Source organism: Oreochromis aureus, linkage group 17 (assembly GCF_013358895.1).
Source record: "Oreochromis aureus strain Israel breed Guangdong linkage group 17, ZZ_aureus, whole genome shotgun sequence".
NCBI lineage: Eukaryota > Metazoa > Chordata > Actinopteri > Cichliformes > Cichlidae > Oreochromis > Oreochromis aureus.
Window position 1 is genome coordinate 34,699,429 of NC_052958.1, and position 16,626 is coordinate 34,716,054.

Sequence of the window (16,626 nt, forward strand, 5' to 3'; positions counted from 1 at the left end):
ATGTCCTCATAGAATAAAAGAACTTGGACTGACATAGTGTGCATTTTCCTATCATTTTAGTGCAAACACATCCTTGAGGCTTAATTATCTGCCGGCTGACACCAGAGTCAATATATTGCTAGAAAGAAAAGCCCTTATATGCCTTTTTTATATTAATCCTACCAATCCATTTCATTTACCTTCTGACACCCCGTCCCCACCACACACACACTGGTTTTCAGCTTTTATCTCTTTGTTGTCCACTTGACTTACCAGAAAACAGGGCTGTCATTCTCGTCCTTGACTGTGTAATAACCTTCGTTATCCTTGATGCTCTTCGTGAGGCCAAAGTCTCCAATCTTCACAGTCGTCTCGTTCTCCATCAGCACGTTTCGGGCAGCCAGGTCACGGTGGATGTAATTTTGAGATCCCAAATAGTCCATTCCCTAAAATGAATTAAACACAGTGTCACGTTTGATCAGGTTCAGAGTGACCAAAAGGAAATGAAGGAACTGAAGAGAAGGTGCATTACCTTGCATATCTGCACAGAGTAGCTGAGCAAGGTGGGGATGCTAATCCTGGCTCTGTTTCTGGGCAGATACTCCTTCAAGCTGCCCAGTGGAAGATACTCCATGATCAGCTTAATAGCCTGACCACCTATAGATTCATAAAAACATGCAGTCAGACTTTGTGTATACATGAAATTATATTTATTTATTCTGATCTTTGAAAAACTGAAACACTCGTTGCTGGTCTGAAGGTTTATTCCAGAATCTATTTATGGTCTTCAACAACAAGTATGTCCTCGCTCAATTTATAGAGTCAAACTAAAAGTTAACTTCTAATATTCGGTTATGTCAGTTTCTCTCTCAAACACTTCACAAAGTCATAACTTTAAAAACACATTCTAAATCTTCATCATCATCGTGCAGTGGACAGAATACCTTCTTCTTGGGAAATGCCCTTATATTTGACTATGTTTTCATGGTAGAGATCCTTCAGGATGTCGATCTCTCTGGAGAGGTTGTTGCTCTGCTCTTCTCGGTTCTCAGGCTTCAGCGACTTCACAGCCACCAGCTCGCCCGTTCGGTCCCCCCTAGGGTCATAGCGGCATAGCTCCACCTTACCAAAGTGACCCTGCATGAGAAACATGAACCAAATTTTAAGTACTGAACAGCAAATGAACAACTACATGGGAGGCTTCATCCATTGGCTCGTTTAGTTTGTCTAGTTCTGTTATGCTCAGATCACAGAGAAGCTGTGAAGGTCCTAGGGATAGATGAAGGCAGATGATCTGCTGTGGTGACCCCTAAAGAGAGGGGCTACTGCAATATATATATGTATGTTTGTATATATATATAGATATATATAGATATATATATATATATATATATCTATGTATATATGTATATGTATATCTATATATATATATATATATATATATATATATATATATATATCTATATATATATATATATATATATATATATATATATATATATATATATATATATATATATATATATATATATATATATATATATATATATATATATATATATATATGTATGTATATATATATATATATATATATATATATATATATATATATATATATATATATATATATATATATATATATATATATATATATATATATATATATATATATATATATATATATATATATAGATATATATAGATAGATAGATATATATATAGATAGATAGATATAGATATAGATAGATAGATATAGATAGATAGAGATAGAGATATATATATATATATATATATATATATATATATATATATATATATATATATATATATATATATATATATATATATATAGATAGATAGATAGATAGATAGATAGATAGATATATCTGTAAGCTTACACCCACTGGACAAAATAGACTTAAATTATATTTAATGAAACCATTTGTTCATGTCAGCTGAGTGGCCAGGTTTTTTGTGCGTCAGTCTAATTGCTAACAAAATGAATCCTATGATTGGCTCAACACGAATGAAGATAGACACAGCAGCACTGTACCTCTCCCAGATCTCTGATCTTCCTGAGAAATCTCTTTTCAAACATGGTTGGGTCAACATCTGGTGTTGGCTGGGGTTTGATAGAAGGGTCTGAAAGAATAAGAAGAGGCATATTCATTAGGCACACTAGGGTACAGCACGTCTCTCCCACAGCACATGCACGCTTGCGTCATAGGAAGTCTATTGTGGTCGACGTTTTCACTAGAACTTGGTGTGGTTATGTAATTACCTGTTTGCTCATGTTTCCACATAAATGGCTACTTCTGGCAGGACAATGTATCACTCAGGCAAAACCTGTTAGGTGTCATCATTTTGAATATTTACCTAATTCTAACAAAAAATTCAAATACTCACAAACAGTGAGAACTATAGTAGTGTTATGCTTGAAATAAGTTTGTCCTTTAGGGTTTCATTATATGATAAAACTGGCTTGAGTAAAATGGGTTGCAGTATCCAATTCTAGCCAGCAGGTGGAAGAAGAGAGTCTAATATGCTGCCATGGGGCCCATTTGAGGGGCTGATCTCTGACAATGCACTCAGTGAACTTCCTCAAGAACATCTGAGTAGTGTAAACAACTCTGTTCACAGCCTGATACTCCATGAGATACAAAGCATGCTTCATATTCAGGTAACATACTGATATTTAAAAAATAAAACAAACAAACCCAAAAAAGATCACAATGTTTAAACTTGTACTTTACTTCTTTTGTAGTCTTATGCAGTGTTAATGGCTTAAATTGGACATTTTTCAACTTCGAGCATCTAGAAAGAATAAAAGCTGGACACAGTAGCAATACGATGACTGAAATCTAATGCTGCTCAGGTTTCGTATGTGCAGCCTCTTTATTAAGTGCAAAAACTGTTTTTATATGACGTGCAGACATACTCAGACATACTTTTTTCTATGAGCTGATCCATCTCTCTGACAATAGCCCTGAAGAAAGGTCTCTTCTTGGGGTCATAGTTCATGCAGTGGGTCATGAGTTCAGCTAGCTCTGTGCAGTCCGGGGTGGCCAGTTGGCACTCTGTTTCATAAAATCTCTCCTTCTGCTCAGAACAGACATGAAAACACGTATGAACAAGGTGCTGCATGAAAACTGACCTGTTGATACGGATGGACAGAGATGGTTAAAAAGAACAGAAAGAAGACGAGGGACACTTGGTTGGATTATCATCAGTGCTTGTGTGTGCTCTTTACCTCTGTGAGCTTCTTGTCTTTGAGTGGAACCTCGCCATCATAGCAGATCTCCCACAGAGTGGTACCGAATCCCCATTTGTCAGCTGCGACACCCAGTGACGAAGCATTCCTCACACACTCTGGAGCGATCCACGGGATACGATGCACACACTCTGCACAAAGTGGACACAAACAAACTCCACTTTTTTAAAAGTTACACTTGCAAGTAAATCAGTGAAGACAGGCTTAAGCTTTTTGTAATAAACACATTTTAAAATTTAAAAAAGTAAATAAATCAAGCCAGATATACTGAGGTGAAGCTAAAGTAAGTAAAGATAACTGATGAAAGCTTCAAAGTGCAAATGCTGTCATGTTAAAATATGACATCAGGAAAGTTTCATGAAGTAAAAGCAAAAAAGCAACCGTGAACAACATGTTTTTACTTAATTATCGAATCATGGCTGTAACAGACACCAGTTTGTTCTTAATAAATGTCTAAAAAACCCAAAGCATATGCATGTGTGTGCGGACTTTTCACACTGTTAAAGACAGCTCAGGGCAGGTTATGAGCCTACACACTCACCATGCCCCAATTCCAAAGAACAAAAATGAATTACAGTCTAGCTCTGACAGGCCAGTTGGCAGGTAGCCGACATAAAATGTTAAATGGCTGCTTGAAGTGAATTTTTAAAAAAGGCTTTGTATCGGCCGGCTCAATATATATATATAACTTTGACTGGAAGACGGGCTAAATGATTGGCTGACCTCCACTAGATAGATGAGCAGTGTAAGTACTAAGAGGTCAAGAAGGGAAGACACGGTGGGGAAGCCGAACAGATATCTGAGCGGGAAATTAGATAATTGAATGTGGGGGGGGAGAAAGAAGACAATGGATTAGAGGGTTTTGAGCAAAGTGATCTGAAATTGCTGGGAAGCACGGAAGACTGCTCCCAGTGGGTTTCTGAGCACTTTATCCATTATGTTCAATCAAATCCATGTACAAGAACATCGATGTCTAACTGGAAAACCAGTTGATCAGTAAAGTGATGGAGACATGGGGAAAAAAAAACAGTAAAGTTCCGGGAACAAATGGTGAGGGAGGAGCCTTCCCAGGAGAATATGGCAGTGGGCATTTGTGCAGAAACATTTCTAACTGTTCTGTGATTTATACAAGCGCACTGGGTCATCACGCAACTTAGCTCTTGCAGAAAAACAGAAACATAAGCCATTTGAAGGTAGATGAGTCCTAGTTGTGCTGTCTTCTCTGAGTATAATTATGAAGCGCCTTGAGGCCACTTTTGTTGTGATTTGGCGCTATATAAATAAAATTGAATTGAATTGAATTGAATCCAAGACCTAGCCTTAAATTATGGTCTTTGACAGAAGCGGTCAACTACCTGTACTTCATCAGAAATATTATGTTCATTTTGTATCTTTTCTATGTTGAGTGGAAAGAAAATGAGGGCACGACAGAAGCAAAAAGAGAGAAAGCTAACAGTAGTCACCACACGTTTAAGTGATGAGCAGGAATAAAAATAGGTTTTTAAAATTGTTTATTAGATAAAGTGTCAGTCAAGCAAGCCAACATCGATGTGTCGTCGTTTCCATAAACCTTGTCCTGGTTTGTTTTTAAACTGGTTTCAATGCCAAATTAAACATCATCTGATTATGTTTGCAGTTTTATTTTGGATTATTTTGGCTTAAACATACACTTTGTAATAACAAGACTAACAGCAAGCAGACGGCTCTAACATCAGTGTCGTGCAAAAAGACACGTTGTCATGAATGGAAAAAGTAAATACGATAATGGATGAGGATGAGGAGGTTCTAAGGTAATTACTTAGAGCAAGATGGCCCAGAGCCAGCTTCCTAGTGCCTGTATTTAGCACAGAGCCTCGCCCTCTTCTGCCAACTTCCTTATTGCTTACAATTCCACCCACTTGGACACGACTGGAGGCTTTGTCCCCACAGCGAGCAAAGGTTGTATCCATCTTGATGCACGCTCAATCATCCACGTAAGGAAATACCAGAAAGTTGATTTTGTGGGAGAAACTTTTCGTAACCCACCTCAGTAACTTCCTCAGCCTCAGCTGACTCCAGATTTCCCCAACCTCCTAAGTAGTACATTTGCAGAATGACCGAAACTAACACCCCCGACGTGAGGCCAGTTTCATGATCATTAATATGCAGACTGTCTTGACCACTGATCAAAGGTCATGACTACCATTCACAGAGAGTTGGGGAATGGCCACAACCACAGCACTGTAAGATGGCCCCCTCCACAGATCAGAGATGGCCATTTCCTTTTCATGTAAATGGCCTCCTGGCCTCCGTGTGTAGGATGTGCTCATTCTCAGCACTGGAAGAGTGGCCACTGGCCTTTACGTGTAAATACGCTAAGGAGACCTAGCCTTCTAGACAAGGTTGCTCTTCTGTGTTGTGCCATCCGCTTAGCCAGAGATTGTTTGATTTCCCCGATGTATAATTCACAACAAACCTCTTGGCTCTTAGCAGCTTGCACTATTACTGCTATACTATTGTATTACTATATTAGTCACCTGGATGAGAGGCTGAGTGAAATGTTTCTCGAACTGAATATGCTACATAAACAACTTTTAAGAAAGACACTACACATTCTTTTTTTTCTTCATAGATTGCACAATGACTTTCTGACACTCATCCACTGGTTTTACTTTCAGTTACAGCTGACTAGAAAAGTGGAAGTTACTGTGAAATTTTCCATGGCAGCTATTCTGTAACCATTTAAGTTTCATTTTTAGTAATCCAAACTGAGCCTGCCTGTATGTGGACTTACCCTCTCTAGTGAGCACTGTGATTGGTATTCCTGGGTCGCTGAGCTTAATGAATGGCCCTCCTTCATCGTTACCGAGTCCGTCTCTGGCCAGCAGTATGTTTTTAGCACACACAAAGCCATGGACCAGCTTTTTGTCCTCCTACAACAAAAACACATGGCAGTACACATTTTCATCCATAATCAAGAGGATACACTTTTAAGTTTTTATAGAAGAAACTAATATCAACATCAATCCATGGCTAAAAATAAGTTTTCGTGGACTGTGTCTTTTGTTCTCCTCTCTTACCAAGTAACTGAGGGCTGATGCCAACTGCAAGGCCACCTGGAACTTCCACGATGTGCTGAGTGGAGTCTGTTGTCTCCTCATAAACACATCCAGTGGTCCTAGCTGGACAAACTCCTCCACCATGATATCTTATGGTACATAAAGAGAAAGGTGTCAAAAACCTTATAACAGGAACAAGAACCTCATTACACAACCACACCACTCCTAATATGCACTTACTCTCCTGGTGGTGGACACACACTCCATAGAGCAGCACAATATGTTTATGGGACACTTGTTGCATCTTACTGGCCGTTTCAAAGAAAGCCTGTCAACAGAAAGACAAACATTTCATTATGGTTAGATGTTACAGGATAGATACAATTTGATGGAATTCTCCCAGGATGTTCCAAATCATTAGGCGCTCACCATGGAGATGTCCCTGTGTCCAGAGCCCAGCACCTTTAGGACCACTTTGACTTCCTGGAAGGATGTATATCCTGCATCCTCCTCCTCCTCACCCTTCACCTTCAGAGTGCCCGAGTAAATGTTGGTTTTTGTACCTATACCTAGGTGCTCCTCCTGGTTGACACAACAGGGAGCCCAAAAGATTGTAGAGTTATACGTAAAGTATTAAAGCAAAAGTATACCTCCTGCAAGAAAGGCCTTTGCAGCATTTTATTTTTTCAATGTTTTTCAAAAACATTGTAACTCTCACTTACACATGCAACAAAAACAGAGCCCGGACTATAAAATGCGACGGAATGTATTTAAAATAATGTAAAAAAGTGTAATTTATTAATTTATTTAAAGAAAAAAGAAAAAACAGGAAACAAACACAGAAGAGAGAAGGAGTACCTGTTCAATGTCCTCTTTGAGAATGCGTGGGAAGCTGACTTGATTGCCTGGCATGTGTCTCTTAGGGGCTGTTGCTCGGTTTTTGGTGGCCACAAGGAGATTCGAAATCTCTGTAACATAAAGAACGCAGATTTGATTGTAAGCTTTACATAGTAAAAAGATATATTTTAGGTTCTTATTTTTGCGAACAACTGTGTCCCCTCGTATAAAAATGGCATGTGTGTCTATTCTGTATTTATCATTTTAAATTCTGTTTAGAAAACTTTAAATCTACCTCTGTAGATGCTTTAATATCTTTAATATATTACATATTATTGATGTTTAATAAGATAAACTGCCATGCCTTTATTATAAAAATGTACAAATATCCAATAACATTAAAAGTAAAAGCAAGAATGATTTTTACAATGAAGTAATTTATGTTACAACAGCCACAAATGTACAGATGATCATATATGCCCTGGCACTCTGAATGAAAAGAAGAACTGTGTTTAGATGTGGTAAAACAGGCACTCAAGAATTACGTCAATGTGGCAATGATGTGAACAGATATTCGTATTTGGCTACCATACTGATTCAGTTTATTTTTTGCGTATACAGAGACATGTGGGAGGAACAAGTGAAGATGTATCTTTGTGCCTGTTACCTATATGCATGTGTGTTTGTGGGTGTCTACTGCTGTGACAAAACCAACGCACTGTGGTTTAAGGGGGAAGAAAAAAACCCAGCATCTGCGCTCCATCATTTTGGAGAGCATCTCGAGCACTATTCTGTAACAAGTAATCTGGGTTTTCATGCAAAAAGCCAAACACAGTATGCGCCCACATGTCCCATCGAATATTATATGTATATATATATCTCCTCTAAAAACCTGCCTTAATCTAGATACTTACGAAGCAACACATACTCACCCACTCTTAAACCCTGCAGCATTTTTCATAATTTATCTTACTGTCAGAACAGATAAACAAAAACCTGCGTAGAGCCAAAATAACAATAAATAAGTCAACTGCATACTATTCCCAGGAAGTGAGCATATAAGGGTGTTATTGTGGTAGACGGAGCGTTGTGCAACGCCTTATAAATATTTTAGCAGAGACAACACAGCACTTCGGTCTTTTGTCTTCCTCTAAAGCTCATCCTGACCAAAGACTAACCGAAAACAGCCAGCATTTAGATGACAATCAGAACCACAACACCCTGAACAAACACAAGCAGCCCAACACATCCATGCATAAATGGCTCTACCTTTCCCTGAGTGAAGTAAACAGAAGAGCACTAGATTGGCTCCGGAAACCCACATTTACAACTCTCTTCCTCTCTGACACCATTTTACAGAGACAAACACACACACACCTTTTTTCAGGCCAGACCTGCTTCCCCTCACTCTCAGTGAGTCACCTAAACTTCAAGAGCAATCCACAACTTAGAGTCTGCACAAAGTGCAAAACTGTCTTTTGATGTAAAAAAAAATACTGTTGGGATTCACTATAAAGTTGCAATGACAAGTTCACAAATTAAAGTAAGGGACAGAGTTTCTTTTGTGGCTGCTTTCTGCCAGTGTATTTCTATTTAAAGAGCAATCCATGAAGAACGTGTCAGAAAGCACAGAAGTCACTGCTTGTTGTTACTCAGCAGTGCACACTCACAGAGCTCTGAAACATCCGAAATCAATTTTCAAGCCAAGCCATTATTATGACTCAGAATGAGCTAGAATTACGTCTCAATCTTACAATGATTTGTTGCTCACAGGTGGCTGTGTGTCATCCAGGGGACAAAAAAAAGGAAATGCACGTAGAATTATTGATATAACTTGGGCAGGGCCTCCTTGGATGAGGGTGTCTAGTGATAATGGCCAAAACACCCAATGAATCCAAGGTCCACTGCTGATGATGTGTCCCAAAATGTTAATATTATAATCTAGATCAGATTTCTAATCCCGAAACATAACCAAGGAAGGTAAAAAGAAACTAAAAAATGCCAGAATAGCTTGTGATAAAAGACCGAAACACCCTGTGAAGTTGAGGCACACAACGATGTGTCCCGCAGGTAAAGTTGCCATTCCTCAAGACTTTCTTCATTTGAAGCAATCAGCGATTGCAACATCTAGTCCTTTTATTGAACCATTAACAAGGATGATCTGATATCCTCATGTTGGTGTTGTTCCCACATCATCATAATAAATGTTGTTCCAGGTTCAACAATGCAAGTGACCAATCACATTGTTGTGACGTCATACTTTTGCGACTTCGGAAAAAAATGCCGTAAAAAACAAATCTACTTAACTTGCGAGAAACCGCCTCTGTCCGCCGATCCAGCAATTTGAATTCTTTGCATTTCAGTATACTGTTCTTTAATAAACGGTAAGCATTATACATATTGTCCTTGCAACATTGGAATTTCATAAATGAATGATGAATGGCTTGGCTTGCAAAAGTACTACGTCACAACAATGTGATTGAACAATGTGACAACACCAACACGAGGATATCAGATCGTGCCATTAACAAGTGGCACGGTCGGCATCTGACAGCAAACACTGTTCAGTGTTCTTCTTCGCATCCTGAGTCAGCTTAATCTGGAGTCCAGCTGCAATAATCACCAATCCTACATGTATCGTCTCCATGAATTTGAATCATTCTGGCATTGTTTTTTGTAGATCACCAGCTTCGCTTAAGGTCTTACTTAAGTTTTTGACCTGCTAATTTGCACCACTCTTAGTAAAATAGACTGATCGTTACTCGTGTCTGTGCACTAAATTTGGTCTCGTCAGTAGACGACACACAGTTTTTACAATTGCAGTATCATTTCAATATATCCTAAAAATAAAAATAAATCTAGCTTTATATCACACTGATATAAACACTGATTTGTTTCCCTGAGCTTTATAGGTTGAAAATCTGTTGTATGTCTGATCCTACCCAGTATTAAAGTTGGAGTTTGTTTTTTATGACGATGATGGAAAAACGAACACATTGCATAGACTTAACTGTGCCACATGCTTTTACATGTACAATATGTATGAAAAAAACCTGCTGTGAACCAGTGAAATTACTTTATTGTGTCATTAATTCTACACTGTTAAAATTAGCGTATGCATTAAGACTGTGTATTAAAAATAGTCAATTTATGGATGTAAAATGCAGAGTTCCTATTCAGATTCATTGTTTGTTTGTGTTATTATTCTTGTCTTGAAAATAATAATGTAAATTTGCAATGCTGTGAGCTTGTCTTCATTTACTGTGAATGCCTTTGTTTATTTTTCATTAAGCTTACCTCTTGGCTGTGGGGGGCAGCAGCGAACCAACTGGAACTGAAGGTTATCGCTGCGCAGATTCTGGCCCTCCAGGTGCTCAAGCAGCTCCTTGAGAGTGGATTGTGATGTATCTGTGCCGTGTAGAGTGAAGGAACTGGGGGTAACCTCAATCTGGAAGTTCTTGTATTGGCGCACAGGACGAGACTCCCTCAAGTCAATCTGGATGAACAATAAACATTTTTTTCCATTTTAAACAAGTATTTCTTTTATCAACAATCAACAATCAAAAGACCCTCTATGAGCAAGCATTTGGTGACAGTGGGAAGGAAAAACTCCCTTTTAAAAGGAAAAGACCTCAGGGAGCAGGGTGGACAGCCATCTGCTGCAACCGCTTGAGAATGAGAGAAAAGAGAAGAAAGCAGAGAGAAAAGAAAAAAAGGCAAACTATAGAAAAGAGCGCCAGAATTTAACGATTGCTAATTCTTCAGCTTTCAAGTATTTTTTCCTAAGCTTTTGACTGGCAAACAGGCTTGTAAAAATTTAACAGAGACCAACAAAGATGGGTGTGTGCTTGAATACATTTCAGGTCTACAGTGGTCCCCTCAACCCAAAATTGCTGCTCTCATTTAAAAATTAGTAAATAAAATTTAGGTAAGTAGTGTTTTGTGAATTTGTCAGTTAATCAGTAGATATATAGTACCTCACTGCAAACCACAGTGATGATGATGTACTGGTATTCAGTACAGCTCCAGCGCAGGATGTAGGCACCCTCCTCATTGCCCTCCTGACGCAGCTTTTGGACAGCGTACTCCGTACTGCAAAAAGAAAAACAACAAGACATTTGATTTAACTGACCTGACCTGAGACGGCTGTTCAATCAAGATATCCCAGAAATATTAAGCTACAGAAAATATTTGATGGAGGTTCTTAGACGAGGTTTTACTTTTACAATGTGAGTTAATCACCGTGTCCAGTAACATGACATGTAACAAATGATGAATTTGTTTGATAAAACTGCATGTGATCTCCTCCTCAAATAAAACTGGCAGTACAAACCTGATGGGTCCGTGGCAACCATTGGTGATGTTGTGTACCACTGAAGCCGGAGCCACCTCCTTGCACAGGTAGTGATGGGCATCTACGGTCAGCCTGAAGTACCCGTCCACAAGGGCTGCAAAGGACAGAGCCTCTGTCCTTGTATACATCAGTAGCTCCTGAAAAGTGCAGAGACATCAAAAGAGTGATGAAGGAAAGCAGGAAGGGAAGAAGTGTAGCAAGTAGCAGCTATTACAAACACTCCACAGCACTCTCAAACTCAAATTTAATTTCACAATCAAGTATGATAAAATAATTTGTCATGGCTAATAAAATGTAGCGAGACGCCATCTTTGATTTGACAGGTGAAAAAAACAATACAAAAACAAAAACACAACCAATGTAGAGAATGCGAGAAAAAAGCAACAGGGCTTCTCAACAATGAATCCTCGTACAATTCTTATTTAAGATATCATTATAGCAAACACTAAACACACACACACACACACACTAGTCTCACCATCTTCTTGTTGTCCTGTTTATAGATGGTGACCATTGCCTCTTTGATGACAGTATGCGTGATCTCATGGAAGTCACAGAAGACCACCCAGCCTTCGTTTGCATCTTTCTTTTTGTCAGTCTTCTGTTTTGTATCATGTTTGTTCTTCTTCGACTTTCCTTTTTCTCTACAGGCCACGGACGACTGTTTACAAACCAAACATAACAGTGTTTATAAACAAATCACCAAATTAACCATGAATATAATTTTTTTCTTAGCAATCTGAAAACTGCATCACCTTTTCAAAGACTCAATGACATTCTGTAACAGATCTCAGTGCATCAGAGATGTATCGAGCGATTAAGCGATGTTAAAATGTTTTACTAAAATACTTTAAATATTACAATATTTTATATTTAATAATTCTATTAAAGCAACTGATTACATTTATCAATTTTGCACACACTTCCTAACTTACTGAAGCTTGTATGAACTTGTTAACACCCAACAGTAAGTCACCGATGTTTTCCTCATTTGTTTATAAATTAAGGCCAGATTAAATGTGTGTCCTGTCTCTGGGATTCTTAAATAACAGGTTAGAGACCTGTCTGCTACTTGCTTGCTACTCAGTTTACCATTGTGAAACTAAAGGCCCTTGAGGTTTTTACTCACTGTAGCGGGCTTCTTCCTCCAGGAAATACCAGTGGTGCCGGTAACCAGGACCTGCATGTCACGGCTTACCTCCATGTTCTGACTCTGAGCGTGTCCTAGACTCTGATTATAATATCCTGGAAACAGGTAAACATAGCAAACATATATTGCAGTAGTTGCATAGAAACATAACATTTTACACAAAGATTGTTTACAAAATAATCTCTTATTAACTATGGTGACTTTATGTTTGAAAGGGAAAAACAAACATACAAACAAACAAACTCAGATCCCCAGATTACTTTCAGTAATCAGCCCTATAGAGTTTGTAATCTTCACATGTTATTTAGAAAAGTACGGGGTGTGGTCTACTAAGTAATAAGTGGGTTAATGTTACAATGTGTAAACATCTTCTTTCACTTTTGTTTTTTTAGCCATTGCAAAATTTCTCACTGTGTCTTGGGTATATTTGGATGTCAACAAGGTGCAAACCTTTTTTTCTCTCTCTTGCAGAACTGCTAGTGGGACACCACAGGTACCCTACATGTAAACATACCAAACCACTGCCAACTATAGATCAGTGCAGCTAATTAAACTACTGTCAGAGGACAGTAAAGGCAAGCAGTTATCTCATTTTTGTGGTAGAGTAGCAGTTAAGAGTTTTCCTCATTATACGTATTATTCTCTGACTGGTCTCAAACTCTAACAGGGATTAACTCAGTAACTGTTTGAATCTTTCGTCACAGAAAATCTTCTGAAAATTTTGGTCATGCTGGAAGTGAAAAAATAAAATCCCAGGGTGCTTTTTTCTCTTTCATCTGTGGACCATTTTTGCGCATGTCTGGGCCACACATTGTACATTATAGAGGGTGGATAGCGGCACCATAGTGGTAAGCTGCTCTCCTCTGTGGCGGTGATGCTATCTGCCATAGGAAATGCCATGAGGGGAGCGACAGACAGGACAATTGGACGAATGAAGTAAACCGCCCTATCCTGATGTATACAACACCTGATTAGCATTTTGTTGTGATGGATGGAAATGTTCTACATCTCAAATAACAACCTGAGCTGTTGTATATCACAAATCTGGGAACGCTCCCTTGGAAACTAAGATCACGATTAGCACCTTCTCACCACTCCAGTTACTTACCGTAGTAACTTCCATTGCATAAGTCTCCCTCCTGAATTACACTAAGTGAAGAAGGCTCAAAAACCTCACTGCCCATGCTGCTGACCAGGCCCTCCAATGTAGCCAGGTACTTGATCTTCAGGTCGTATGTCGTGATGTTGCTATCTTTCACTGTGCGACTGTTGAATTCAGTGAGGAATTTCTTGAACACGTTGTTGATGCGGATCCGTGTCAGAATGTTACGCTGCTTAATGTTGCGGTTCAGCGAATCTGGGATGAAACGTTTGTAGCTGGGAAATGGGGGGAGGAGGGGATCAAGACAGAATGCATAAACATTTTTGTCAATACAATAAAACACTGTGCTGCTCTCTGGATTTTAGTAGGTGTCGTTTTTTGGCAATAATCAAAAAGCTGTTGTTAATTTGTGCGTTACCTGATTTCATGGGAAGCAGTGGACAGAGGCATTTTCTCGTTCATGGCGTAGTGAGTGATTGCAAGCACAGCCATGCCCAAACACTCGTTTTCTATCTCATGTTGCTCTGCCTCTGACTGGGGGCTCCTGAGTGGAACTACGCCAGTCTGAAAGTCATTTTGGCTCTGTGCAACAAATATACATTTATCCTTAGCAGATAATCAGACAAACAGCAAACGCATCTGAGCATAACAGAACTCTAATGGAAAAGGGACTGTATACACTGTAAAAAAACATGAGTATCAGCTGATGTTGTTTTAAAATGAGCGTCATTGACAATGTGTTTTCATGGGATTTTAAAGTAAAACTAAGAAGAAAATAATACACCAAAAACATTCAAAGTGTTAAGTGGAGTCAAAGCAGATCTTTCTGTGATCTGAGATAATATATTCTTGATATATGCAACAATGAACAGGTAAAAGCGTGTATATAAAAACCAGTTGAATAATTCAGGGTCTAAACTAAACCCTGCAAGCACAAACCTGAGTAAACAGGTAAGTCAAGGAGTCAGCATCCAGTAACGGTGTTCCCTCTGGTATTTTCTGTGGGCTGTTTCCTTTGAGTTTACTGATGCAGTGCCTCCAGACATATGGCTCTCCTTCAATGGAGCTATGCCAGTTTCTGAAATAAAACCTGACAGCAAGAGACAGAGGACCGGTTAACAGCACAGCATAAATACACATGAGGGAATTTATGGCTCTGGTTTCTTCGTTTTTCTTTTTATGTGGGTCTGAAACACATTAGTGATGATGAGTGACTGAGTAAAGGTCAGCACGGACAGTTTTGTCCGTGCTGACTTTTACTCAATCTGTCATCTCCATTTGACTTTCCAGTTAGCGTTTCAGTGCTGGGCAGTGACACCACCATCTCAGGTTTTGAGGTTTTGGTTTGTTTTTTTTCTTCCTTTTACTTTTTGACCCATTTTCCTGTTTTCTCTGAAACGAAGCAATTTTAAAGCTAGCCTGTGCTTTTCAGAGGAAATACGTGTACAACATGTATCTGTCTACATCCTCCAAAGAACAACAATAGACAAAGGGCAATGCACAAAAAAGTAGTAACCTAAATCAAAGTAACACTGAAAAATGAATGAAAAAAAGAGTAAAAAGTAATAAAAACAAATAATGAAGGCTCAATAAAAGCTCATGAATTTAATAAAACCTGATCAACCTGATATATTAATACTCTCAAATATGCCATCAGATATTCTCTAATATTGCAACTTTTTTAAATATCTGTATCTACGCTCTGTTTTGCCACTTTCTGAATTTATGTCAATCTATCCTGATGGTATTTTTAACTCTGAGTGCTTTGTTTATGCAAAAGACCATGTTCATATCATGATATGATCATAATAACTCACTTTTTTTTAGCTGGCTACACTTTGATACAAGAAGCTCATACACAAAATATGCACCACAGTTAGGCTCTATGTACACTAGATTTTCCCTCCACTAGCTATTGTCAAAACAGAGCACAGATAAAGAGGAAGTGTAATTGACACCACAGTAGTGTTTTTTTTTCCTCTTTGCACGACATGCTACTGAAGTTGTACAGTGGGGTAGTAGAGTACAAATATGGCATTATTTTACTGGTTTTAAAAACTGGCAAAATAAACAAACTCTTCACTGAAGCATTCTTCACTGGGTCAAGTCTGTTGCAATACTTTGCTGTTATCATGCGAAACGGTAGAACAAACTGCTTTCTGTTCCTATTTTTAGTTCCTTTTATAGCTATTGTAAGATTATATTATTTTATGAGCAGCAAAACAACTCCCTCATTAACCTTGACCTTTGGCTGAGTTCTGTGTTGGCTTTCCTTTGTCTTTTTTAAAATAAGGTCTAACAAATGTTTCATTTCAACTTGGGGTTCAAAACACGCCACAGTAACAACAAATTCTCGCTGCAAAAACTAAAGCTGTAAGCCAGAAATGACCAAACTCCCCAATAAATCACAAATAGATCATTTGGTCCAGACATTTTTATTCTATTCTATTATTGTGAAATATGTTATCCTATCATCTTACTTAAAGAGCACTCTTATTTATGAAAAAATGTCTGATGCTGACAAGTTTTTGTTTTAAATCAGAACACACAGAATGGCTTACAAGTACACAAAAAACCATATAAGGAAGCAATTCTGCCCTATGAAGAAGTCTGGATTCTTAGCTTGTGCTAAACTAAAGTGAAACAAAATAACTTAGTCTTAATAGTGTCTTTTGGTTTTTGGGACATGGTTGGTTTAATACAGTTTGAACCACTGCTCTATCCCAACAAGTGAGGAGAGATTCCACACCTAATGATGCTCCAAGCCCGACAAAGCCTGACTGAAGAGGGATGGGCTACAAAGCGAGATTGAGATTACAGGTTATATCTTGGAGCATCATGCAGTACGCAACTTGTCCTAGCTGGTTATCGTCAAGGGATCCAACCAAGTCTTTA

At 38.4% G+C, this 16,626-nt stretch overlaps 1 protein-coding gene across 2 annotated transcripts in view; it reads right to left on the reverse strand.

Moving 5' to 3' along the window:
* jak1 (Janus kinase 1) overlaps positions 1-16,626 on the reverse strand; it is a 31,315-nt gene that overhangs the window by 3,519 nt on the left and 11,170 nt on the right. For both annotated transcript variants that reach the window (XM_031760271.2, XM_031760270.2), the window contains exons 4-22: positions 14,671-14,821; positions 14,150-14,313; positions 13,738-14,006; positions 12,609-12,724; positions 11,958-12,140; positions 11,459-11,616; positions 11,103-11,217; positions 10,423-10,621; positions 7,147-7,256; positions 6,718-6,870; positions 6,529-6,616; positions 6,310-6,437; positions 6,024-6,162; positions 3,230-3,381; positions 2,928-3,078; positions 2,033-2,121; positions 924-1,116; positions 512-636; positions 253-425 (exon numbers count right to left, since the gene is read on the reverse strand). In XM_031760271.2, the coding sequence (XP_031616131.1) occupies positions 253-425; positions 512-636; positions 924-1,116; positions 2,033-2,121; positions 2,928-3,078; positions 3,230-3,381; positions 6,024-6,162; positions 6,310-6,437; positions 6,529-6,616; positions 6,718-6,870; positions 7,147-7,256; positions 10,423-10,621; positions 11,103-11,217; positions 11,459-11,616; positions 11,958-12,140; positions 12,609-12,724; positions 13,738-14,006; positions 14,150-14,313; positions 14,671-14,821 (2,856 nt within the window). The remainder of the gene's footprint in view (positions 1-252; positions 426-511; positions 637-923; positions 1,117-2,032; positions 2,122-2,927; positions 3,079-3,229; positions 3,382-6,023; positions 6,163-6,309; positions 6,438-6,528; positions 6,617-6,717; positions 6,871-7,146; positions 7,257-10,422; positions 10,622-11,102; positions 11,218-11,458; positions 11,617-11,957; positions 12,141-12,608; positions 12,725-13,737; positions 14,007-14,149; positions 14,314-14,670; positions 14,822-16,626) is intronic.